The sequence below is a fragment of the Drosophila takahashii genome, chromosome 3L (genome assembly GCF_030179915.1).
Source record: "Drosophila takahashii strain IR98-3 E-12201 chromosome 3L, DtakHiC1v2, whole genome shotgun sequence".
Taxonomy (NCBI): domain Eukaryota; kingdom Metazoa; phylum Arthropoda; class Insecta; order Diptera; family Drosophilidae; genus Drosophila; species Drosophila takahashii.
This window is the reverse complement of record NC_091680.1, coordinates 5836166-5863922: the sequence shown is the minus strand read 5'-3', so window position 1 is coordinate 5863922 and position 27757 is coordinate 5836166. Positions and strand designations below refer to the sequence as shown.

General features: G+C 36.0%; 2 protein-coding genes across 3 annotated transcripts; one reads left to right on the top strand and one right to left on the bottom strand.

The window, feature by feature from the left end:
• Positions 1 to 76: 76 nt before the first annotated feature.
• slow (slowdown) lies at positions 77 to 22621 on the bottom strand. 2 transcript variants are annotated; one of them, XM_017158826.3, is made up of 5 exons: positions 22214 to 22621; positions 14583 to 15384; positions 1837 to 2093; positions 880 to 1298; positions 77 to 576 (listed from the first exon to the last, which is right to left on the bottom strand). In XM_017158826.3, the coding sequence occupies exons 2-5, from the start codon at positions 15332 to 15334 to the stop codon at positions 445 to 447; spliced, it is 1560 nt and encodes a 519-aa protein (XP_017014315.2). In that variant the 5' UTR covers positions 15335 to 15384; positions 22214 to 22621; the 3' UTR covers positions 77 to 444. The 2 variants fall into 2 exon arrangements, with proteins under 2 accessions (XP_017014315.2, XP_017014316.2); XM_017158827.3 differs by having other exon boundaries at positions 22239 to 22621.
• Positions 22622 to 26378: 3757 nt separating this feature from the next.
• Positions 26379 to 27211, top strand: LOC108068898 (uncharacterized). The gene is made up of 3 exons (XM_017158732.3): positions 26379 to 26585; positions 26645 to 26782; positions 26853 to 27211. The coding sequence occupies exons 1-3, from the start codon at positions 26491 to 26493 to the stop codon at positions 27076 to 27078; spliced, it is 459 nt and encodes a 152-aa protein (XP_017014221.1). The 5' UTR covers positions 26379 to 26490; the 3' UTR covers positions 27079 to 27211.
• Positions 27212 to 27757: the final 546 nt, after the last annotated feature.

The following is a 27757-nucleotide window of genomic DNA, read 5'->3' as shown; positions in this document are numbered from 1 at the left end:
ATCATATTTCCTTTATTTTTTCGTAAAATCCCCATCGTAGATTCACTCATAATAGCGCCCCATTAAAGGTAAACCATTCAAATTAGAAAATGCATTTATTCGTGCAGTGATTTCTCATATACATTAAAATTATATACAGATACATGCAGAAATTTATCGGTGCACCACCCAAAATCCAAATCCGCTTTGGGTGGTGCAGAGTGCGGTGGTGCGCTTAAGGCTATAACTTCAGATCTCGATACATTTATGACACGTTCGCTTAAGTACTAATACGCACAGCCCCTCGGATTCGAGGGCTGAGATTCTAGAGACTACAGAGGCACTCGACTCGCATTCGGGAATGGCTTACAAGCAGGAGCAGCTACATGTGAACAGAGTGGTCAATTAAGTTAACTAACATTTAATAATAAGTAGCGTAGGGAAGGGGGAAATGCAGTTCTGTTTTTAGGGGCAGTTGGCGTTGGGGCCATTCCGGCACTTTAGCAGTAGGTTCAGCATCCCCTCCAGCTTGTTGGTCCGCGACTCCGTCTTATAGAGATTCGTCTGCAGTCGACTCACATCCTGAGCCTGCTTTTCCTGGGTAGAAACAAATTTGACTTTAATTAGTAAAAGTTTAGAAGTGAAACAGACAACAATTTTGTTCAAAATTAATTGTAATATCAATCTACGTTTGGAACGCTCAATAAAACTTTAGTTTTTAAAAAATAAAAAATGTATTTATTAGGAAAGAATGTTTAAAAAAAATTAAACCTTTTTTTATGTTCAAAAAAATCGTTATGACAAACAAATTTTTTCATACAATATTTAGTTTCTTCGTAAAAAATATTATAAAAAAATCTTTTTATTAAATTAAAACTAAATCCCTTGAAAAATTCTTACCAGCGTGCTCAGCCGGCTCTTTAAGGTGTCCACCACACTGTAGGTGGCCTGGAGCGACTTTTGCAGCTCGTTGGTGTGGACTCGCTCGTTGGCCAACGACTTCTCGATCTTCTGGAGCCGCGTGACCACCTCTGCATCCGTGTCGTCTATGTCGTTCTCCAGATCGCGAGCCTCGAAGGCGTCGTCTGCATTCGTGGATACTTTCTTGCAGCTCTGCTGATCCGCCTGCAGGACGAATCCCTGGCGGCAGCGGCAGAGGTAAGATCCCTGAGTATTAAAGCACTGCTGATCGCAGGGCTTCTCCGTCTGGCACTCATCCACATCCTGCTCGCAATGACGTCCTGTGAAGCCCGATGGACAACTACAGGTGTTGGGAGCCGTACAATTACCGCCGTTCTGGCAGCGCGAGGAGCAAACAGCTGTAAATGATTTTTGAAGATTTTAATTAGAAATTCAAAATAAAATTATTTTTTTATAATTAATTTAAAAATATAATTATTATAGCGTGTTTAAAATTAAATTGACACAAAACAAATAAATACTTCTCCATTTAATATAAAATATAAAAATGGATTGATTTGCTTTTCTAGGTTGTTCTTTTCTAGGTGTTGTTTAACTAGTCGTATACGTAATGCTGCTATAAATTGTGTACAGAATTTTAGGATTTCGAGAGCTTATGGAGACTTGTAAAGACTTATTTTAAAAGACTGTCTAAAAATTTGTCATTTTAGAAATGTTGCTCCTTAAATAGTTTATAATATTTTATAGGAAGTTTATAACAAGCTTATAGCAGGAAATCAATTACCGAAATATTCGAACTACATTGTTTTTTAACAATAATTTTTCTTTTTCCAGTGTATTTTTAGTATCAAGCAAAGATATTTTTTTATAATAATTTAATATATTTTTTTATTTTATATTCATTTTTATTTAAATATTTTTTAATTTAAAACTCACGTTTCATGCACGAATCCGCCCGTGGATTCTCCCGGCTCCATCCCGAGCAGCAGTCGTAGGTCATCTGCTGGGCGGTCTTGTGGTCGATGACATCCCGGTAGGCCTGCTCGTGGACAACCTGGACCCTGGTGCACTTCTGGCCGGCGAAGGTGGGCGGCTGGCAGGGCGTGGCCACGTGCTTCCAGGTGGGTCGGCTGTAGACCTCCGTCCGCTTCACGGGCATCGTCACCGTTCGCTGTTGCATGCAAATGTGACGCCTGAAAAAAAAACAAGGAAAACCAGAGCGAGGTGTGAATTGTGGATTAAATTCGAGCGGAGGGGCTGACCCAAATCAGCGGCTCATCATCGGCAAAAGTGAAACTGACTTTTCCAGACGACTTCGGCCAATTACTGTCATAACGACCGAAGCGACCAACAGGTTGTTTTTTGTATTTGGGAGTGGGATCTGGGCAATTGTCACATGTGTCTTGTGTCTGGAAATGCCATTCGATTGGATTTGAAGTCGGTTTTGGACTTGGACCGATATGAGCGTGTTTGCGTATCTGCGATGACAAACACGACACGCTTTCAACCCCACCGATGACTTGCAGCCATGTCATTTGTTTGCCCGCATTTTCGGAGGAGCATTCGGAGGAGACTGGCAGCTTGGCAACTGGCACTGAACCAAGTGCTCCAATTCACGCAACCGACAGTTCAGTGACTGTCAAACCCAATTGGAGTGCTTGTCAAACCGTTGACAGGAATATCGCATGGATATTCTGTATTAGTTTACTTGTGCTACATGATAAAATGTTAAGAGTTAGGAAATAAAAATGAATTTTATTTAATTTTTGAATTTTACATTTCAAAAACTTAAGAGTGTCTATTATTCCCTTACAATTTATTGAGCATTTTTTAAAATTTTGGAACCTTAAGAGGCCATTAAGTTTAAGTTAAGTTTTTAAGTTTACTTGTTAAGATTATTTTTTTTAATTATTTATTTCTTATAATTTCCAAATGTCTTTAAATTTGTTATTTTAAAATATTATATAAAAATGTTGTTTCTGTTTATTTAATGAAAATCAAGAATAAAGGGTCTATAAGTTTTCAGAATCTGTATACCAAAAAATTAAGATAGTTTCTATTTATTGTTATAATTTATTGCTTTTTAAGAGGATTCTTTTTCCAGTCTTTAAAAAATTCCACCTGATCCCTAAGTTTATAGCTTTAATCACTTTAAACGCATATAACGCAGATTCACTTATCACACACCCATTTTCGTTTATAGTATAAACCTTATACCAAACACACCCAACTTCACACTAGTTTATGTTCTCTGTCCCCATATAAATGCAGATATATGCCCCTGTGCTTCTCAAACCCAACCCAAATCCGCGAAACCCAAGCAATGCTCCTAAGACCTTTGGCCCCAAGCAGTCAAACATAAAAAGCGATGATAATAAGCGGTTTTTGATTTTCGGTTGCCAAAAAAAGAGGCAAACTGGCCCAAAAGCGAGGTGCATCCATAAATTGGCAGGCTGAGAGGCTGCGAATAAACGCTGTTGTTTGGTGTTGCTGCTGCTGTTGATGTTGCTGCTGTCCGCTTGATGTTGCTGCTGTTGCAGTTACTGTTGCTGGTTGCTGGTTTGCTGATGGTGTCGTAATTGGCAATGCGGGCCAAAAAACAATTGCGAACGCGTGACGTGGCCACTGAGTGACGACTGACTGCTGCGATCGGTTGGCCTTTTTGGCCAAAATATCCGCAATTTAAAAGCGGAAAGTGGCACACAGTTGGCCTGCAAACACAAGTTGGTCCTGCAAGCGGGACATTTACCAATTTCTTTATTGCCGCACATGCATATTTATGCCCTGTTCTTTTCCGTTGTTTTCTGTTTGCTGTAACTGGCTTCCCTTGTACCATAATTCTCACGTTATTTATGCCCCAGCATTCTCAGCGTTAAAGGGCGCCAAACAAACGGCAACGGATTCGGAATCGACTAAAGATACAGCCTCCCAATTTCCATTGAAAACAATAACAAGAACGAGCCAACAAAATGCGGAAGTCTTCGCTTCGAGAAGAAGAAACTGTGCCAACAAAGTGCAACATGAAATGCTCATTCCCATTTCCATCTCCAATCCGCTGGCTGCATAAATCTCAAAGTGGGTTCAATGCACACAGAAAAATATTGAAAAATATTTCTACACGATTATTACAAATTTTAATTAGTTATGGTTATTAAAAAAGTTTTCAACTAGTTATTTTAGCATTTCTCATAGATCAATGTTTCTAGGTGATCTTTTGTGATCTGATAAGAAATCTCAAAAAATGATGTAACTTTCTATTAAAATTTAAAAATTTAAATACACAAAATTTACCAAAATATATGTAAAACTTTCTATAAAAATTTAATTGCTATATATCACTTAATTAATATAAAAAAATTCCTTCAAATATCGAAAAAAATGTTCCCAGTGCATATGCAGACGATGCACCCCGACCCCAGGCCGATCTGCCCCGCCCCCTTCGCCCACCGGCGCATTGTATATATCCCGCTGCGCCAGACAGCGCCAGACAAAGTGTAATCGCATGCATGTGTGTGCTCGTGAATGGCTTTATTGCTTTGTTTAGAAACGTTTAGGCCAAAATTAAATTTGAATTTTTAATTGCCGAAAGCCCGAACACCTGTGGCTAGAAGACCTTAGTGTATTTATTCTCCTTCGGCTTCAGAAGAAGTTAAAAATCTCAGTTATGTCCAAGGGTTTCCCCTATATGGCAGATCCATAAAATTATAAAAACATCAATCAAAATTGTCTTTTATCAGACGAAGAGCAGCAGCAGCCAAGGGAAATAAAATGCAAGCGGGCCAATTAATCAAAAAATTGAAAAAACTGTTAAATTTTACAAGAAGATATATATATTGGTCACTTCAGAGGATCCCGAGACCGAAAAAGATGCACTTAAAAAAGACAGTAAAAAATGCGGCTGGATGTTGGAGTGGGGGGTATGTGAATCGAAACACGGGCCAAAGTTTCTTATGCGGTTTATTGATTTACGATTTATTTTCATTGGTCGCCACGCAGAAATTAATGAGCCATCGATGGCTGCAGGCCAAAAAGGTGACCCCGAGCGGGTGTGTGTGGGCTTAATGGAGTGTGTAGATGGTCGCAGGGCTAATAAATGGATAGAGCTCGAAGTTCCTAAAAAATCTGGCCGCTCAAGATGAGTCATTTCTCCAAGTCTGGGTAAAAATTAAAAGGAAAGGGGTTGTAGAATCAATAAAAAAATAAGGAAACAATTTATCAAACCAGAAAGGGACGGTTTTTATACCTTTTTGGATTCCATTTTTTTATTTAAATTAATTTCAGCTTCTGCTCTTCATGAACTTTTATCCTTGGCCGAAAACCCCGTAAATTGATAAATATTAACAAGGCATCAAAATATTATTCCCTTCACTTAAGTTTACTTTTTAATTAAAATACATAGTTTTATTCCTCATTCATTGTATTCGAAATAAGCAAGACCTTGGCAATCTTATTAAACCTTTTTGATGGGAATTGTAATTTATTAAAATTGTGAAGCCGAAAATTTCCTTTGTTTCCTTTGCTCTTTTATGCCTGAACAAATTAGGCAGATAAAATGGGCTTTAGACGAAATGAAAACCCAGTTAGATGTCTTTCAATAAACGTAAACCCGATTTAAATCATTTTTATTAAGCTCTTTCGAGATTGGGTCATTTCGGAAACCAGTTTGCATTTTGTCAATCTTTACAACTGCAACGTGAATGCATTTAAAAAACAGTTAAGGCGAATACTAAAAAACCTAAGCCACAAAAACTTGGCGACACTTAACGGCTGTAAACAGCCGAGATATACTGGAGATATACTGGCGATATATACTGGGGAAAAGTGCAAGTCTAGAGACTCTGCGTATCTGGTTTCCAAATGAAAATGTGAAATAAATTTATAAAAGCATAAAAATATTGTTGCCACGGTCGTAAAATCAAATTTTACGGCCACGTCTGCATTGGAGGAGTGAAAACGCTTTTGGGCCAGGCCAAGACCAAAGTTAAACTTGGCTCAGAAAAACAGCAACAAACCCAGTTCAAGTGCGGAGGTAACTTTGGCTAACTGTTTGGGCCATTTGTGTTCGGGGGTCCGCCAACTGGGCAGCTAATCTGATTTGCTACATGGAATTAGAATTTAAATTGGCCGGCCAGCAAAGGCAAATGCACAATTCCAGAACAAAGCGAGCTGCACTGCATCATTAGGCGAGCAGGATGCACTCACCCACTACTCCATTCTGCATTTTGCTGAACTGGGAAAAAATCTTGTAAAAATAATTTTTGGTAAAAAAATAATTAAATGTTAAGATATAGATTTGATGACTAATTTATTTACATAAGTAATTAGATATTCAAGAAAATAAAACGTTCAAAATATTTTTATAACAGTCAAATGTATTATTTAATTTTTATGATGTTTATGAGGATAATAAATTAAAGAAAATTAAAGTAAGTTTCCAAAGTTATATTTCTACATATAAAGTTTAGTACAAATTAGTAAAAACTAAATATCAAAAAAACATTTAAATTAAATTTTAAAGAAGTTGCTGTTATAATAATTACAGAAAAATGAGTTTTCAAAAACAAAAGCAAAATTTTCCCAGGAGATTTTCACTTACCTACTTTGTAAAATTTTTGGTTAAAGTACCAGGACTAAATCAGAATTTATTTTTTTTCTCAGTTCATTTTGTAACACGACCAAGACGACAACAACGACAAGAGAAACAGAACAGCAGAGAACAGAGTACAGAACAGGAGGAACAACCACGACAACGACAGCCGCGAAGAAAGAAGCCTCTTCGAAGAGGGGAACATTTTTAGACTCAGTGCTTCCTGGTCCAGCTGCCCCAGCTTTATTTGGATTCTTACTTAGCGTAAAATGCAACGCCCATGTGACCACGGCTACGGCTCCCAATCCCCAGTCTCCAATCCCAAGGAAGATGCCACAAAGTCGCAGAAACGACGCACTGCCTCGCCATTTCTTTTCTAATAATATTTCAGTCATGTCCACTGGCTGGCAAGTGCAACTAAAATGAGCAGCAACCGCTTTCGGTTTTGTTCTTTTCTGTTTCTTTCCGAAGAGAATTATTACAGCACTCAGCGCGGCGACTGAAGTGGAAATCCAATATGCGACTGGACGAATACCCAGGCTGGAGGAGCAGGGGATTCCCCGGCAGGCGGACGAAAGACAATTCTCCTGGGAAGAACGAGAATGCTACTTCCTCATCATCCAAAAAGGCAAACAACACTGCTGGAATTTCTTCATTGCTTTGAAGTACTTGTCAGCAACAAATCAGATTGGACTTTTCCAGATCGGGATAATATATGGCCATCATTTGTTAGCCATAGACACCATATGTTGGCTAGGGCTAGACAAAATTCCTTTCTTTCTTTGTTTTAAGGTTTTCTATCAACAGATGATGTATTTCAATATTTGGAATTTCTATCAGATATTGGAATTTATTTGAAATTAATTAATCATATTTCTTAAAATATGTTACGGGATTTTTTTTATTTTAATAATTTTTTCTTTTCTTTTCATAAAAAGATTTATTATTATGGAACTATTACGGAATATTTGTATTTTCTAAACTTTTCAATTTTAATTTTAATGTTTTTTTTTTGTTTTTTTTTTTAATAATAGTAGTTTTAATTATTTTAAAAATATATTTTATTTTTAAAAAATTAGAATTGCTGTTTCTCAAATTTTTTGTTATCAATTAATTTTTTTGTCAATTACTTAAACAATATAAAATGTAAACAAAACTGGTCCCATTTTTTGGTTGGCAAATTAAGTGAAAAAAGTATAATAATAATATAATTTTCTAAATTTTTTTCTGCAACCACTTCTTTGCCAAAGTGAATACGCTTTCAACTCCTACTCTATAAATTCGTGGCAAAAATCGCCAGTCACGGCTAACCGCGGCCAGCCAGTTCTAATTTGGCTGTAAATTTGTCTTGCTCTCTTGGCCAGATTATGCAATAAAAGACGCAGAAAGAATTTGTTGCGAAAAGTGAAAAGAAAATTGCCGCAAGTGTCAGACGGCGTACCAATTTGCAGTTGCAGTGGAGATGAAAATGGGTTTTTCTTTTTCTATTCCTTTTTTTTTGCGATGAAGATGGAGCACTATTTTGTGGTAATCTGAGCTGATTATATACATAGGAACCAGGGAGTACAAGCCCCCAAGGAAGTGGGGTTCAGTGGCCGCCCGGCCCCTCGAGTTTTCCGTACAACATAATCGCGCGATAAGCGATCTCTGGGGCCTGTCAATGGGTCCCTCCCAATTTTATCTTCTTGTTTCTTTTTTTTGTAGTTGAAATCCCCTACTAATTCGGTGCCCTTTTTTTCTGGGGCCCTGCAGCAGCCTCTGCATCCCAAGTGTGAATGTGATTGAGTGTGTGTGTCGGTGTGTAAATCATGATTAATGCCCCAAACTTGTTTAAACAACAGCCGTGTCGAGCCGTGGCCGAAAATCCGATTAGTGGGCAACGTGCGCTGCAGCCTCTGCCCTTCTCCAAAAAAAAAACCTAAGAAGACTCGAAGAAAACGCCAGAGAAATGCAAGAGGCGTGCACGATTTCCATTTTTTTCCTTTATTTCTTCACCTTGTTTTGCTGTACATATTTCCACCTCTTCGTCGTCGGCTTTTCGGTCTTTCCGTTGAACTGCCAACAAAAGCGCAACCGAACGGCAAACGCACACAAATTTTCATCAAATTAACATAGCCCATTCTCGGCTACCTTTGTTATTTGTTTGTATGATGATATACCCATGATACTCTTAATGTTAATGCTGAAATTGAGATCCGAATCGCGCAACGTAACAGATTTTCGAAAGCCTGGAGTGTTTGGAGTGTGTAAATTCAAAGAAGCTGCTGCCGAAATGCCCCAGATGAAGATATATTTTCCTATGAATCTACCCAGCCCACGCTGAAAAATGTCGAGCAAGTGCAGCGATCCTATCCTATCTATCCACTCCAGTTCCGAACCCAATCCCAGTCCCAGTTCCCCAATCCCAATCCCAGGTTGTATGTTGCACCGCTTGGTATCCAATTGCAACATAATTAAGTAAGCCAAATGGCGTACCTCGTTCGCTTTCCTGGCCAGGTTAGCATGCTTATCTGCTACACTCGGGGAAAAACCATGAGAAAGTGCACATCAGACTAATTTTACTACTACTTACTTATTATAAAAGTATTTAAAAATATATATAAATATATTAAATTGTATTTTTTTAAATTTTTTAAAATCAATGTCAAACCAAATCACTTTCCTGTAAATTAAGAAATATGGTATTTTCTGAGCTTGGTTTGTTAGCATTGTGATTTCAATTAAATGAGTTTGGACTGACGATGATTGATGAGTCAATCAGAAGAGATGATTTCATATTTCACTTGCTCAAACAATTAGTAAAAAATATTCTAGGAACTTCATCAAGCCGAATTGAAATAATAAAATATTAAAAAAATTTCCCCGAAACTATAATATTGAAAGTTATTTTTCTTATGAGTCAATTACAGAGTTTGACTAAGCTAATCTGCAGAATATTCTTTAAGTGTAGTGGATGTATGGCTGGAATTTTGTGCGTCATGTTTTTGGCCTGACTTTTGGGTTCGTGCTCGTGTGTGGCGCTTGGAGTTTTGTTGTCTTTTGTATTTTGTACTGGCTGCAAGACAAAAGCACTGTCTGTCCATCTGACCAGTGTCCACTGTCTACAGTGACTTACTCATGTTTATATGAAAAACTCACTAATTGCATGGCGCGGACAGAGCTGCAGACAATAGGCGTAAATTTAGACCATGATATGTGATTTGCATATTGCATTTAATACATTTTCTTTATGGTTTATGGTAAAAAGCCTGAGGTTTGAAAGATATTTTTTGAATTGCTTCCAGGAAACGAGGAAACTATAGATCGTAAATTAAGTTATTATTGACCAATTGTTTTCTTTACTCTTGCATGCAATTTCAGAATATTTTTCTATTTATTCAATATTTTTATTGAGCTTCATAAAAAGGAAGTACAAATTCATTTAAGTGTGAATTAAAACTAAATTATTTTTTAGGATGTAAAAATATAAACAAAATATATTTTCTACCCAATATTTTAAATGAGCTTCATTAATAATGTAAAAAAAATCGTTTTTAAATTAATATTTGTTGTTTTTTTTAAGGCGTATACAAAATAAATTTTCTACCCAACTGACTCAATCATTAGTTATTTCGGGGTTCATTTGAATGGGTCTCCATGTCGTGAGTAAATAACTCAACTGGTAAAGTGATATCCAAAGAAAATACCTTACATGTCACTCTTGAGGGAAAGTGTAACAAATATTTTTGTCAGACCTTTGACCTAAAAAAACGATTGACAATTCCAGAGAGACAAAAACCCCTAAAAGTCCCAGCCTGATCCATTTACAGTGACACTGACCGTGACTAATGGGCAAATCGGGGTCACCATTTTGTGCAGGCAGCTATAAACATAAACCTCTCGTTAAGCAGAGTTTCCATAAGGGCTCATAAACTTGCCGCAGAAATCCATCTTAATTAAAACGAATATTGAGATGGCAAATCAGCGATTTGCATTTGTCAAGCAATTTGTTCAATTGATGTCGTATCAAGTCGTGTTCGCCGCTGATTTTTGATGAGCACGTGTACAGAGTTTTTGTTGTTGGCCAGAGTGGGAGTAAGCCGAGTTTCCCTCCCCCTGACTTTATAAATCCCAAGAAAAACTCATTAAACGAGCTTCTGCCTGGGCCAAGGTTCCCTGGCCCGATGGCATGACTTGGGCTTCAGATAAGACCAGAGAGCTTATAACTCCAGCTCAAACTCAAGCTCCATCTCCAGAGTCTCGGAGTCTTCAAGATTTTTTTCTGGGCACGCGTAGGCGTAGCCATTGAGCACAATACTTCACGGTGCAAAATGTTAACGAATTTTCACAGGCCCAGCCGCATTCTAAGTGCTGTTTTTCCAAGCCTAGCATATCAAATCATTCGTCACTCGCCCCCTGGTTTTCCCCCTTGTGTCCATAATTATCGCAGACCTGGAGTTTCGTGGGTTTCGGAGCCAAAGTCGATTGTTGACAAGCAATTTGCGGGCGGCGAACTCGAGCCCTGACTTCGCATCCAGCTGCTATTGAGCCTTGGCTTAAGTCACACACTTAAAAAAATATGTATTTAACCTAAAGACTTTGAAAATTATTTCAAGGAAGCTCTAAAGCCAAATTAAAATTAAGCAGAGGTGGAAACTTGAAAAATAAATTAATTATCAATAAATACAACTTTGTATATAATTATTTATTAAATTACAAAAAAAAACTACTTTTGGAAATTAAAAAAAATATTAATAAAATTTTAAAGTATACCAAATAGAAAAATTAGAAATTATTTTTTAACTTTCCATTTTCGAAAGTAAGTTGAAAATTTATTAAAATATGCCCTATATTTTCTTTAAGTACAGTCTGTAACTTTGTCTGGGGTCACCTCGCTGCTTAGAGTGCACATAACTCGGCGCTGGCTCTTGTCTCATTTGATTGTGCATTTGCCAATTGTTGCTTTTGGCTTTTATTGCTGCGGCCGATTGAAGTCAAGGCCCTGCTTTGTTTTCGATTTTAAAGCTAGGCTATTGGAGATATCTACAAGATAGGTAGGTAGAGGTACTTGCAGCCCCAGTCGAGTTGCAAGTGGCATTTAACCGAGGCACGCCCACTGAAGCTTGTGTACTCCTCCCTGAATCAACACCTTCAACGCATATAAAGTCAGGAATCTATAATTAATTCATTGGCTCGCGTTTCAGATCAGATCACTCGCGATCGATGGTGCAACTGCGAAGTCAAATCAAAAGTCAATCAATACGAGCGGCTGCCCCAACGGCAAAAGAAAAAAACATAAAAAAACACAGACATCAATCAAGTGTCAGACACATGCAACTGCAACTGCCACGGCGGCAACAACAAATTGGCCAAAACATGCACAGTGCAGACATCAATTGAATTTATCAAACAGAAGCCAAAACAGTGGACCAAACATACAGCAAATTTTCGGTTGATTCAAATGTTTTGGCTTTTGCATATGGAGTTACAACACGAAGGAGATAATTAAAAACTTAATTTCCTTTGCCACACGAGGCACTGTACACAGAAAAAATACTAACGTTGTAAGTTTATCAAATCTTTCATTTCAATTTTAAAAAGATTTATTTGGAAATTACTACTAAAGGTGTCCAAAAGTAGACAAAAATATTTTTTTAAAGTCGAAAGAAAAAAGAAAATGCTTTTTTAGACATTTTAATGAGTGTTTTTAAAGTTATTGAGATTTTTTAATATATTTTAAAGTATTTAAAAAAGAATATTTAAAACTATATTGCAGTGGAAATTCTGTCATTTCAAATACTACCAAAAAAATTTTATAAATTAAAAATGTTCATCTTTAAAAATCTTATAAAAATGTAAGATGTTATAAAGATGATTTTTCCCAGTGTTTTCATAGCCAAAGGAGCGGAAAACGGCTTAAGTTCACTTTTATCCGCAAATCGCCGCGTATGACGCTGATTAACACGGAGTCTGTAACCGCAATTGAAACGTTGCACTGGCCATTAACCATTAACCAGGTTCGATCGGTGGCGGCCAGGAGGGGGATTTATGTGCTGATGTCGGCGTGTGAATATCTTCGAGCGAAGGCAATCCATACGAAAACTCATTTCCATATGCTCTGTGTTGCAACTTGCCACTTGCAGTTGCAGTTAAAGTATCTTGGCGTTGCACGTGCAGAGCTTAAATAAATAGAAAAACAAATGGGCAAGGCAAAAGCAGCAGCAGCAGCGCCTACGTATTGAGGCAATCACAGTGGAAATGATGCCAGAAATAGAAGATTTGCACAATCCCATGCACTGAGAGAAATGACAAGGTTAATTGATAGGAATAAATTAAATTTAAGAGAGAAAGTATTTTACATGCCCAGATATTTTTAAAAATTTACAAACCTTTGTTTAAAAGTGTGGTTTGCCTACAACACATTTTTTATTATTTTGCATTTTAATTTAAAAGCAGTCAAAAAATGTCTTAAATATTTCTGGTATTTTCAAAATATATTTTACATTTAAGGAATTTTTTTTTAAAAAGTATAATAATTATAATAGTTTTAGGCAGTGTTAAAAAATGCGTAAAATGTTTATATTATTTTTAAATACATTTTTAAGAAAGGTTTTAAAATAAATGAACAATAAGTCTTTTTGTTTTGGGATCCAAAAATATTTTTCAGTGCCAAATTATTGACTTACATTTATAATTGCCTGTAGTCAAATTAATAATTTTGTTGATAAATATCTAGTTTGACATTTTTATTTATTCAAAGTGTCTTGAAATGTTTGCTCTTGCATTTTTTTTTGCCACTGTGCTGTGACTGATGAGGCAGCCTGTGTGTTTGCCTTGTGGCGTGATTTTGGCAGTTGCCGCATAAATCAAAAAGTGTCATAATTTGCAACTGCAACACCAGAAACACCAGCGAACTAGCTGTAAGCTCTCAGATTGCGCATACGCGGCGTATTCCCGCCTGGCAGATGCTAAGGCGTCGGATTGCAGCTTGGAATGTGACCAGTGCCCAGGGTGCCCTTAAGTAGAGTCGCATTAATTCCAATTAGAAAACATCGTCGACTGGCAATTGAAAACTCGTTAAAGTTCATTACCTTAAAGACAACGACAGCAGCGCCGACTGGACTGCCTTATTCGAGTCAATGCCACCACAATCTTGGCCAGATCGGTGGAAAAAATAAGGCAAAAAAATCAAAAGAGGGCGAAGACAAGCCATATCTAACTGAAGATCTGCTTGTTACACTTAAGGAGCTGCAATTGCAATTGTTTCGATTGCTCATTGATTCGCTGCAATTGACACACGACAATTGAAGTGGCTGGTTGGAAAAATCAAAACCACTTGGCCTTGGGGCTAATTTCCAGCCAGTAACTGGTCTTAACTGGGCTCGAATTAGCCACGAAGCGCAGCTGCTGACATTGAAAATCGAAACGAACACACCACAGTCATGTCATAATATTTAAATAATTTATGTGCGATGCGATAAGCCGGAGATCTTGGGCCAAAGGTAAGTTGGCTTTTGGCTTTTCGGTCATATATTTATGGCTGCATCAACCTTGAACCGACGAACTGAGCCCCTGATAAATGCAATCGGACACGCCCCGCCCAAAAGATCCCGTCTTCATCTATCCCAAGGGGTGGGACCCAAAATCATTACTCTTCTTTGGGGCTCAATGAACCATGGCAAGGTTATCATCGATTGGATTTAGCAGCGGGCTTAGGTGCCGTTTAATTGGTTCATTTAAATGAGAAATTGATTATCTTTAGTCCTTTTATTTCTTTTGTTAAATTAGTTGTGTTTCAACAAAGCTTACAGGTTATATAATCAAATAAATCAAAAGAAAATCTGATTGATTTTTGAAAAAAATATATATATTATTTTCTTCTCACTTTTTTAAGAACAAATGCTCTTGAAATCAAGGCAAATATGTTCTCAGCTGAGAAGCAAAAATCAGGAAATTAAATGTATATCAAATTAACAGTTGAATTAAATAAATTCAATAAAATATCTACTTAAAATTTGATCTATCTAACCTCAATAATTTGGAAAATGAGATTCTTTATATTCTTATATGTATATTTTCCCATAAATGTAAATCAGTTACTAATAAAATCCCTTACCTTTCCATTTCCTTGGGATCCGAGGGATAACCCCTTCCAATGAGGTTCGTCTCGAAGGGATTCTCGGTGGTAATGGAGTTCACCGAAGGAGAAGCTGTAGTGGTCGTATAGCTGTAGCCCCTTCTGGCGGGAATTAATGGTGGAATGGTGCCCAAACTGCTTCCAAAACCGGGACTCGCCGATCTCCTATTGAGATTCGGGGGTGGTGCTGTGGTAACTGTAGCAACGGATGGCACAAAGGAGTAACCACGTCCCCTTTCTCTCACCCCAACAAACTCCACATCCTGAGTGTTATCCTCGCCCTTTCCGTAACGCGGTGACGAAGGCATCGGCGGTGGCGGAGGTCCAAATGTATTGGTCAGTATATTATAAGTATTGTAATCCCATTCGGAGGTCGAAGGTCGCGTTTGGTGTAGCCGTCGTGTCTGCACTTTGTTATAGGGATTGTGGGGTTGTATCCTACGCAATCTGGTGACCTCCTGCATGGTGACTCCTGGAAGAAGTTCCACATCGGATTTCGCTTGATTCAACGATTGTAATCTTCGCTGCTGCCTCTGATGGGTTGGCAAATGGATTGTCCCCTGATGACGCGTCCGATGGCTGTGATGATGATTATGTCCTCGGTGGGTTCGATTTTGAGGATTGCTAGTGCTATTGAAACCAGCATTCTGAACACCTGATACCGCCGTTCCCAGCAGCAGGATTGTGCAGCAGAACAGCAGGAAAAAACTCGAGTAAATCACTTCTGGCATTCTGAAGGATGATGTTGATATACCGCTATCTCAATTCACTCTTGATGGAACTGTAAGTAAAAAAAGAAAATAAGCGTGACTTTATTAAGTGCTGAACTTGTTTCTTCGTTGCGAAAACCCCTTGCTCCCATCCATGCGTTCAATTACATTCACTTTCGTTCTCATTCAAATTCCTAGGCATTTTGCACGCCTCGCTTTAACTTAATGTAAGCAACAAGACGGATCCATCGGTCCTCATTACCGATTCCTTTGTCCGACGGAGCGCCGACCTGTCTGTCTGTCCATCATCGGGTAATTGAAAGGTAGCATAAATGTATTAACTAGACTCTAGACTCTACTCTAAAGACCAGGCCACAGAATCATCACGAATGTGAAGGAAAATTCTGCAGATAGAACTGCGTTTTTGTTGATCTTTATGGAGCTCATTAAAATGTTAAACGGATATTAAAATAAATTATGTAGTTTTTAGAGAAAACAGTATAAAATAGAATGTTTATTCACTACAAATCATAACAATACAAACAATTTATTAAGGAAGGTGAGTTCTACAAACATTATATAATATTTATTTTATCATAAATCTAGTGATTGTCCCAGGAAAAATTCTAAAAAAAATTTTAAAAAATTATATATATTCCTTTCGCACCAGGAAATTTTATACTTTAAAAATACACCCAAAAGTATTTCCCTAGTTTTAAACATAATCTTAACCCATTTAAGAAAATTGAGTTTAGCCTTGTCCAACTTTTTTTAACAAAATGAGTGCATAAATTACCTATTTTTCAGTCTTCAAACCCATAAAAAAAATCATTTTTAAGGAAGTAATATACTTTTTCGAACCCAGTTCTTGATGGGGCCAACGGTTTTCATGGTCGAGTGGTCCACACTTCCAAGTACGCTTCGATATTGTTTTTAGCCCAGAGACAAAGGCAATTTGTTGAACAGAGCCGACGATGATGACGGTGACTGTGATTATTATTCTCAGTTTTTTTTTTGTTTTTCTTTTTTGGCTGATAAATCACACGTTAAACAAAAAGAAAAGTAAACGCGTTAACAGTTAACCGGCAGGAGATGCCAAAACGTGAAGCAAAGTGGAGTGAACCGAAGCCGGAAGCGAAAAGTGCATCAATTTTGGCTTTGTTCAAAAGGGGCATTTTTCAAAATTTCACGCACTGCGTGAAGCAATTTCCAGCAGTGGCAACTCATTTGTCAATGGAATGCACCCAAGTGTGCCCCACAACAACACCACCCACAATATCCGCACCACCAGCCAAAAAACCATAAAAAATCCATTATTGCAATTGCTCAGTGAGCTTATTAATATTCATTGCCTCCACTTGGATTTATGATTCCAAACGCCCTGCTCATTAAAGTGGATCTAACATATGTCCGTTCTTGTTTTTTAATTTCGAAAAAATTATACACTTTTCAAAACTATGTAAAGAAATTGTTTTTAAAAATACTCGATTTATAGGTTGCTTGGATATTTAATAAAAATAAAAATCAGAATAAATTGTTAATTATAAAAATTAAAAATGTGCTTAAATTTAAATGAATATTTAACAATACTTAACATATTTAAAATGTGTTTTCAAAGCTTCCAATTTTTTGTCAAATCGTTTTTAAAAATTCAGTCTTTTATTGTAAAATATATATAATTTTAAGTATACAATGAAATTTATGCACATTTTATGATTACCTCTCATTATAACGAAATTTCTCGCAGTGCCTGCAACATACAATTGAACTACGAAGAACTTTTGATGAGTTCAAATGAAAGTCGTTATTAAACATGTGCTGTGCTAATTAAAAAACTTCAGCCTAAGTTTTAAATTGAGAAATTGTAAGCAAGAAAGTAAGGGAAATGTGGCAAGCCTGACCCTTTTTCCAGATGCATTTAAAAAAAAAGTTTCAATCAGGTGTGGTTTTAAGCCGCTTAGTAAGTGAAACCCTGGAACCCCTTGGGCTCTGGACTGCCACTCAAATGACTGCCAAATGTCAGAGCAAACCAAACCCCCAAACCAGTTGTCATAACTCTGCAAAAGTTCCGAGAAATGCAAAAAGGCAGAAAATAAAAATGGTAAAAAGGTTTTTCGGGCGCCGCCACAAAACTTAATCGAGACTGCAGACAAACAATAAAATCCAACAAAAATAAACAGATGAAGAAATCCCAGAGGAGGGAGGAAAACAACTTGATTCCGTTGAAATCTAAGCCGCGTTGACAACCCGCCTTGACCTTGCTGGATTGCCAAAAACGGTCAGTCCGCAGATAAATCAAATCTCGCGGCATTCGTCTGAACCCGAAAAGGTGGAGAGTAGATGGATCCATAGATTTATACTCATAAAGCCAGCCCACAACCGATCGGCGGCTGAATTTTGATATATCTCTAATTAATAGCTGGCATTGCCTTCAGGAATTATAAAAAATAAATAAATCGAATTTCGGGTCGCGGTTGCAGTTTAGCTGGAATTTATGCAAAGACGCCATAAATTTTTCACGTTTCTCAGTCTCGAAATTAGTGTGTGTGTTAAATGTTATTGATTTGTTTTCCCAGCACATAAATCACGGGCTAAATACTTCTAGGGCATTCCGCCTTCTCGACGGGGAAAGTGTCAACTTTATTTCTGTCACCCTGACAAGACACGGATTCGGTGGGAGTAGCCATAGCTGAAACTATATATATCTGTATCTGTTGTATTTGCTACTGTGAGCTGACCCAGACATGAGCTATGGCCAATGAATCACCAGAGATGCGTGTAGACACACATAGATCAGGAAATTTAGGAAGATGTGGGGATATACGGTGAGGTCTAGATATGAGGTAATCTTATCTTAAGCTCTTCAAACTGTGATTCAGTTTTCAGCAAAGTAATCCATTAGAAAAAGCTAGGACAAACATATAAATAAATATAATTTGTTTTATTTTAAAAGATAATCTTACAGTAATCCAGATAGAAATATTTACTCATTTTTAAATTTATTTAAAATGTATAAATATATAAAAATGTTATATTTCAGTTTAGATAGAAAATACGAAATTAATTTGTTCCAAAAATATATAAAATATAAAATATATATATATAAAAAACCTATTTGAAATAAAAATAAATAAATATAAAAACAACAATAATACAAATTCCAACTGCTTGGGTAAATTAATATTTTTCAATAAAAAAATTGGTCATAATAAAATCATAATTAAAATTACACTTTAAATAACCACAATTCCACCTTATTGATTTAATTAATAAATAAATAAATTAGTCATATTGCAAATATATTTAAAATTCAACTTTAAGAAATTTTGTTATTGCTAGTCATTTCCTAACAATAGTAAAAGTCATAAAAATATCCACCTTATCGAATTCATCCTATTTTGAGATGACTCAACAAGCCCCCTAAAAACATTGCTTATGTCTCATTTTCATTTGACATGTTTTCGGTTGTCATTGGGAATAGTTGTTGGAGGAAGAACATGATGGCAACTCGGAAGATAGACCCCATTTCGCATTACCAAAACATTTTTTTTTGCATTTCCAAATTAATAATGACTAAAAACTGCACCAATTACTTAATTAACGCAGGCATTATGGAAATTTGAACGTTATTTTTTGGATATTCTTCGGTTCTCGCATCTGTTTACTCGTGTTCAATGGCGTGTAAATTGATCATCTTTCGATGTTATTTGGGCAGCGTGCTTTCGAGAATGTAATTTAAATTAACAACTCTTCCGACGGCCAGCCATTTAAATGTTAATTAAATGCCTCAGCTTCTCATCCTCTTTTTTTTTTAAACATTTCTTATTTTTTTTTTTGTGCAATTCCAAACAGCTGCCACTTTAGCATGCGTTTTTATTTATGTTTTGTGTAATCGGGGCCACTCCTCAAGTTCTTATAAAGAGATAAACTAAGAGCTTAACGCCGCCTGCCGAGGAGATTCCCGAACAACGAGAAATTGTTTGGTAACTCTTCGATTTTTTTTTGTATTCGATATTTCCAATTTGTTGCTGTTGCAAACGCTTTTCAGCGCTGCTTTTATTAACATTATCTGGACAGCCGCGATGGGCCGCAAAAAGCCTTAGATCTTGGCGAAGAACTGCACTAGACGTACGATCGCACCCGGGAAAATAATGTGTGAGAAAATGAAGATGGGGGGAAAACCCGAAGGAATAGCCACCCACTGTTGGCTGTAATTTTCACGCTGCTCTACACTGATAAAAAAACTTAGTAAAGTTAAATATTTCATATTCAATTAATTTGTTTCATCCATTTAGGTTTTGACTAATTTTAAATATAAAACTATTCAATTTAATAATTTAATATGAAATTCTTTTTATTTAATGACGTAAAATATTTTAAGTAAACATGACTATCTTTAAGACTAATATTATCCCCCTTGATTTAAATATTATCAAATGAAATCGGGCAGTTAAATTTTATTTAACTTAAATATGTAATAGGAATGCTTGAATTCAAAATGCAAGTATTTTTTTTATGTGTACGGGTTCAATAACCCAAAGTGTCGGAGGGAATTATCGAATAGATCTTATCTGACAGATTGCCAAATATTTGCTACATTCATTCATTCGTGCCTCCGCTTTGTTTATTGTTCTGGTTGACTTCATTCGCTCGTCTTCGTTTTTCCTTCCTTTTTCCCACGACAGCTAAGACAGCCCACTGATGGGTGGATAGTAAAATCACGACCAGCTAAATATGTTTAATAGTGTGTTTGGTATCTATTTCACATGCTGTTTTGTGTTTCATCTGTTGATATTGTGTCGCTGTCTTTAATATGCAAAATCATTACACATTTGCCCGGAGTTTGTATCTCGTTTACTTTTGACGTTTCCTCCCCCTCCTTTTTCTTTCTGAATGTTTTTATTTTTTAACAAGATCAACAAACTGGGAATGTTGGATGGGGTGAGGTGATCAGGGGTTCGATCGCGATTTTGTTTACACTTTACTTTCAGTCCAATTAAAGGAATGTTGTTGGCCTTTGTGGCTGCGTTTCTTCCCTAACAAAAGTCTGAGATGAAAAGCGAAAACTATGCAATATGTTCAACATCGACAGTTTGACATCTCAAAAGTCCTATGACTCCCCAACCTTTTATTCGACACACAGAAAAAAATATTTTGAAACGGATCAATTGAAAATATATTCTCTGTCTTTAATTAATTTAATTAATTTTTTTGAACATTTTCTCAATTGCCTAATAACAGCTTTTACTTATTAAAAATAAAGAATTTAACCATATAATTTTCCAAGACTTGTAAGTAAATATTTTAAAATAAAAATATTTTCCGATTCCAAAAGATTATTTTGATTGGGAAATAAATCACATATTATTTTTTCTTCACTGCACCAAAAGCCAGCAAGTTCAAATTCAAATGCGAAAACTCATTTCAATAACAATTGCAGCGGCCCAAAAAAGGCGCAAGGAAAAACTTCAACAGCAGAGCTCAATTTGCTGGCATGTCCAGTCTTTTGCTAATTGCTTTGCAGCTGCAAGGGGCGGAGGCCACGCCCACTCATGCCCCGTAGACCCATTGCCTCCCCACATATAAATCCCCATAGTTCATGGTGACCCGAGTTTCTTTGTTTTTCTTGTTGTTGCTGTTGGTGGGGGACTAAGCCAGACCAAAAGACATAAACCCAGTTACCGTTAGCTGCGTAATTTATGCAAATGACTTTGGTTAATTAGCAAAGCGAAGGAAAAACAAGAAAACCCATGGACATGCGCCACCAACAAACTTCCCTCCCCCCTTTTCCCATTTTCCATAATAATATTTGTATAGAGATTATGATATGCAGGAAGGCACGATCGCGTTTGTATGGATCGTGCCCCAAACTACACAATTTTGATTGCTCACCTGCCGAACGATATGTGTCAAAATGCAGAACGCACTAGCTAGGAAACAAAAACAAAAAAAAAAACGAAACTAATTTTTAGACCTTGTATAATTATTTCCCAAGCTGGTCTAAACAATGGAAAGTATTAATAAAATTATTCAAATTGGTGCATTTTCCGCTTTTGTCACATTATTTAAACAAATTTTTGATGGCGATAACGTCATTGAATTTGCATATTCACCTAATGGCGTTGACATAAAAATGGGCACCACAGTGTATATTTTATGAATGGTAAGAATTCATTTAAATTAAAATTAAAATAAGTTAGATAGGCTTAACAGATATCCATGAAAAAAAGTTGTAATTGAAAATACAATAATGATAATAAAAGCAAATCACTTTCGGTTGGTTTTTTATAGTTATGTAAAGTTATAAAGTCAACTAAAAGTACTTTTAAAATATTCTAATACTTTAATTATTTTAAAATTTGTTGTACTGATTGTTTTAGAATATAAAATTTTGTAAAGTAATAAAATTATTCTAAAAAACACTTTTCAAGTAAAATATAATTAATAAATCGTTATCTAAGCAAAGCTAAAAAAAAGTATAATTTTTTCAAAAACTTTATTAGAAGAAAGATGGTGAAAAAGAACATATTATAATGTTATCAGTTAAAAATCTTATAAGCCCCAGTGTACATTGAAATCCACTTAGAATTATTAACAAGAATATAATAAAGACATTTGCCTGAAGTTCACACGATAATTAATTCCTAATCCATTTATGGCATTGTTTAGCAGTTAAGGCACATAAAAATGAAAGACACTTCGCCAACAGACAACTTAGTTAGCCGCACCATGAAATGCAAATTACGTCCATAAGTGACATGTGAGACTCCTAGACAGGATCGGTTATGCGGCTATTTTGAGCAAGATTAATGCACTAGGAAATGTCGCACAAATGTCGCTTGACACACATTCAATTCATAAATAATTGCAATTAATTAACAATATTTGCATGCGACTTACACACAGCGAACAAATTTCAACTGACCCGCGAGTTCAATGCGGCGAAAAACAACGAGAGATTTTAATTACTTATTTTGAAGATTCTTTTCGAGATTTACACAAATAAATCAAAACACAATTATGTCAAATTTGCAATCACAATCAATAAATTCAATTGAGTTTTCGCGCTGACATTAAGCAGATACGCGGCATTTGGCTTTTAATTTGTGCAATAAATTATATGCTTTTAAAATATATTTTTTACGGCTGAATATTGTGCCTCTTGTGATTTTCCGGATTCTGTTAGCCGCTTCCGTATGCCAAAAACGAACGAAACGAAAAAACGAACGAACTGGCAGCGATCTTTCAGATACAAATTTCCAGCTGGCGCGGCGGAGCTAACACATTCCAAACCGATCGCTTAGAAGTCCCGAGACGAACTGAAAATGCACAGCCGAAACCGAAAGTCCAGTTAACGATCGCCGATCAGCAGCGCGCTGCCAGTGCTGCCAGCTGAAAATCATCTGTACTCCAAAGGAAATCGGTAAATATTTATTTTAGGGAATTTTGTATAACATAATTTCTGATTATTTCATAAATCATTAGCCCACATTATTGTTTATTTACATTTTTTGATGTTTTAAATGGAGAGATTGATTCCAATATTTTTATTTCCGTAAACAAAGGATTTCCAAAAAATTATGATGTATTCAAAAAGTGTTGTTATTTTTACAGAGTTTTTATTTTCAATATTTTGAGACAACATTCTCTACACTCTTACATTAACACTTTTTAAATTTTTTTTAAAAACAACTTAGTTACACTTTATTGTGACAATTCAAATATTTTTTTAATATGATTAAATTGTTTTCCCTTAAGCTTGATGTCTAAATAGGTTAATGATAAAATCCAAAAAAACAATGTGACTAAAACGTACACAATCAAATAGATTAATAAAAAAAAATTTTTTTTATATATTTTATATATTATATGTTTTTTATTTCAATCTTTTTTAACTTTTTACTATAAAAATATATAAATCTTTTAATTATTTTTTATATATTATGTTTTGAAAATATTATTTTTTTATTTTATTTATTAAATGCTGTATTTTAGCTTGAAAAAGCTAGATGCTCTTCCCTGTCAGACGAGTCGAAGCCCATGTTCGTTGCACATTCGCTGGTTCGCTCAAACGAAATTTACACAAGTTGGCTTCCTTTGTTCGACGCAACAGAGGAGCGGACCAAATTCTAGGAGGAAGTAGGTGGTGGGCGGTGGGCGGTACAGTGGGCAGGTATATATGCTTATAGTACATATGCCCTCGCCTGGTCGTTGGCAGGCTTTTTTGAGTGCGTTACAGCTGTTTTGTTTATATGGGATCCCCAGTTCCAGGTCCAAACTATTTGGAGTTTGCGGTTTATGCTTTTTATGGTCCGTCGTTGTTGTTCTTGCAGCTACCACTGCTGCTGCTTTTGTTGCTTCTTCTCCGGTTGGTGGCAAGTTGTTAACTTAAATATTTACCCGCCGCTGCTGCCGGGCAGCCAGTTTAGTCCACGGCTCGCTGATCTTTCACATGGAGGAGAATCCACAAGAGCAGAGAACTCGTTTCCAGCCCTTCTGTCCATATCGGGTGCTGGATCTGTCGTTGTCATCATAAGAGTGCTACTGTCAACCACACTCGAAAAATACGACGAGGTCTAGATATATTTCAAGAGGCCCCACTTAAATCACGCTTGGTTCACGGCAGTTAAAATACTATAAAAAACTAAAGCCCAACATAATCGAATTGCACTTTTCTTTTTTATAAAAACAATTTTAAATATATCTTATTAAATATAATTTGTACGTAGAAATGTTTTCAAGTCTTATAAATTTGTAAGTTTATATTTCTCGAAACATGTATTCAAAATTATTTTAAATCGTGTTTTAATATTATTTTTAATTATAATTTATATTAATTTAATTTTAAGGTTGTGTAGACAAAAATATATTTTTTTAAATTTATTATTAAAAAATCTCAGTTTTTACGATTTAATTATTTATATGTGTATATATGTGTGGTTTATTTATTTTAAAACATCCCGAAAGTAAAAAATATTTATTTTAAAATGTAGTAAAAGTGTGTATATTTTTCCCCAGTGCATTGCCATATACTATTAGCCACTGGCAATGGAATAGCTGCCCACTGTCTAAACGCTGAGCACATTGGACATGTCAAAAGGATTTGCGCCTGCGCAGTGAAACATCCAGCATTCATCGTTGGCTTTCGGTATCCCATAAACTGGTTGCATATTCCCATATTGCCCGGCATTCCCAACAGAGAATGGTCATAAATCGAACAATGTGCCAGCCATTGACAGTTCGCTTAGCTGCACAAAGGTACGGTGGTCTTCTTTTATTATTATTTTTGTGAGTGTGTCTCTCTTGGGTTTCCTCTCCGCCGGCTATCACAATTTATTGGGCTATTAGTTGCCACTTGAGTGGGGACTTTGGGTCTTTTGGGGGAACACCCACGCCGTCTTCCCAAATCGAATTCGAATAAAGCATAAAAGCTGATAACAAAGCCAGGTACCCCGCTCAGACAATTAACTGATAACAATTCATTAGCATTTCGTGTGGGTTGCTGCTCCATCGTCATCATCATTATCACGACTATTTTCATCAGCGACTGCAGCTCTGCATTGGGGTCTTTTTTTCACGGTGTGTTTAGGTAATTTGACAGCCGTTTGATTGGGCGACAACATGTAGCCAAATTGTATCTTCTTTTTATAATGATTTGGGTGGGAGGCAGAATGGAATTGATTTTATTATTATTATATTTAAAGATGGCGCGCGGTATGTAAAAGTTAAGAACTAATAATTATTATCATTTTTTGTGATCCTATAATAAAATTAAAACTTCCAACTCCATAAAAATAATGAGGAAATGAATGTTTAGTAATATGCTACCAATATTGGTAGGGACCCATAAAATTATGATAAAGCTTAGGATAAAAATGTAATAATAGTGATAATTTTATTATTATTTATAAATAATAGTCATTAAAAAAATTCTTGAAAATATTTCACAAAATGTAATTAACTCAAATATGTGCAAAATAAATTTAAATGTTTTTTTTTAATACAACAGTATAGCTATATAGTATATATTTCAGAATAAAAATTTGGTCTTTTTTGATGTTATCGATGTGTCAGCACATTTGTTTGATTCTTGGCCGTAAAATCGTAACTTTTTGCCTGCCCTGTCAGAGATATTATCCATGCCTTCCATCTGGGCTTGGGTTTTGCGATTGGGGTTTGAATTCGCAAATGGGGTGGAGTCGCTTGACCAGCAATCTCATACGATCGTGCCTCAATTTGGGGCAATATGCAGTGTCACCTGGCGAAGACAAAGGGGAAACTGCGAGGAATTCAAACGGCGACCAAGAGACATGGCCATAAATCCGAAGCGAATGTGTCAAGCACCAGGCAAATTTTCCAACAAATTCCCTGAAATGTTCTTTTGACACTGTCAGCATTCCACCTACCCCACCAACCCCATAATTTATATGATCACGCTTTTCCGAAACGAAGCGAAACAATTGTTGACGGAAGCGCACGAATTGCCATTGCAAATTGTAGACAAACTTGTAGACAAAAGCGCGAATCGCCAAGATTGCTTAGTTGAAATAGTCAAATGATGATCCGGCCGGGCAATCGATCGTCGATTTATTAACCTTGAGGCCTTATTAAGCCGTAACTTCCAGGTTGTTAAGGATAAGCAGCATAAGCATCTGTTCATAAGGCATTCATTCATCATGCTTTGTATTAATGAGGGAATAATTTAATTCGTAATTTTTAATTACATGTTGTTAATTTAGTGTGAAAAAATGTTGTTACTTCCTAAATGGAATTTTATTATTATGCCTTTTTATGTTGCAAATATTTTATTGAAAAATAAAAGCAGATATAAAAATCGTAATAAAAATCAAATAAAAAACTAAACATTTGCATCGGGTAAAAAATTAATTTATGGGCTTAACATAATATTTTGAATATAATAAATTGATGATAAATATGAATTTTTAAATTTAAATTTTAACCTCAAACCAACTTAAACAAATCTTTTAAATATGATCTTATATTTGTAAATGTTGTTTTTAAGCTCCACCCAGCTTTTCTTTAAAGCTCAAAGTTTTTTATAAATATATAGTAGTAAGTTACAATAACAAACCTTGACAGACACACACCTTTTAGTCGTTTTCAAAATTTTTTCCGGACTTCAGAAGGTAGCCAGCCGTCAGACGACCAGGCCAATAATGCATCAATTCGCATTCTGGAGGAGCGATGTGAAGAAGCATCAGCTGGAGCAGATCTCGCCCATCTGGAAGGAGTTGAATGCAACATTTGTGACGTAATAGAAGATGGGATAACTTCCTCATATAACTACATATATTCTAAATCCCTATTTAGTGTCCTCAGCTGGAGTTGGCTCATTTACACCTTTTCTGCATTGGTCATCATCGTTTGTGCCTATTTTGCATATTGTGAACGATGCCGAAGAACGGAAACCGTAAGACGTCGACGGGTGATACAAAGAGCTCAGGAGAGGTAAATTAAAATTTTACATTTATAATATAAACTTATATAAAAATTAATTAATTATAATAATTATTTTAAGACCCCCACAAAAACGACGGCCAAATGCGGCCTATCGGGATCATCAGATCTACCGTCATATCATCCTTAGTGTGGCCAAGTACATGAAGAATCCTGAGGGAATTCGGCCTTTCATAGAGCACATGGACCAGCTATATCCCTTAAGACATCCATTGGCCGATCAACAGCAAGTGGCCGAGCTCTCACTGAACGTCAACGATGCAGAACCCAGTACTGGAGAGGATTAATGATTAAGTATTAAGACGGTCTACTTATCCGATTTGAAGATGACATTTAAAAAGCTGTAATTTAGGTTGTACATTTTCCAAATTATATGCACATAGGAAACGAAATGTAAATAAATATAAGTTTAGGTTCTTAGTTCAGGCATGTGGACATTTTTAACTTAAAAATTTTAAGCTTATACTCTTATCAATACAAATTTTTTGAGAGCGCAGACCCTTTAAAGTTTATCTACCATACGCACTGTTGTCGTGGATTAAGATTAAAAAGAACGTTATTTTTGACGTTTAAAACAAAATATCACGGTTGTCTTTTAAAAATAAAAATCTCAAATAATGATTATTTACGGTCCCTGATTTAGACTGTAATATGGGTCGTATGAGCAATTTTAATGAGATGATATAAATCAGAAGAAATATATATAAATGCTAACTGTATATATTTTACCTTTCCAGAAAAAATACAATTTTCGTCCTGTTGAAAACTAGAATATATTAGATTAAATAGTCCAACTGTAGTTGGAGCAACTAGATAAATTAATTAGTTTAACCAGGCTTTCGCCCAGCGGCAGTTGGGGCCTGCGCAGTGGGTCTCGGATTCTTGTCGGCGGTGCCTAAAAATATGCAGTGCTATTTTTACCTGCCACAAATATAAACAAACGCCATGTGCGTTTGCTTTAGCTTT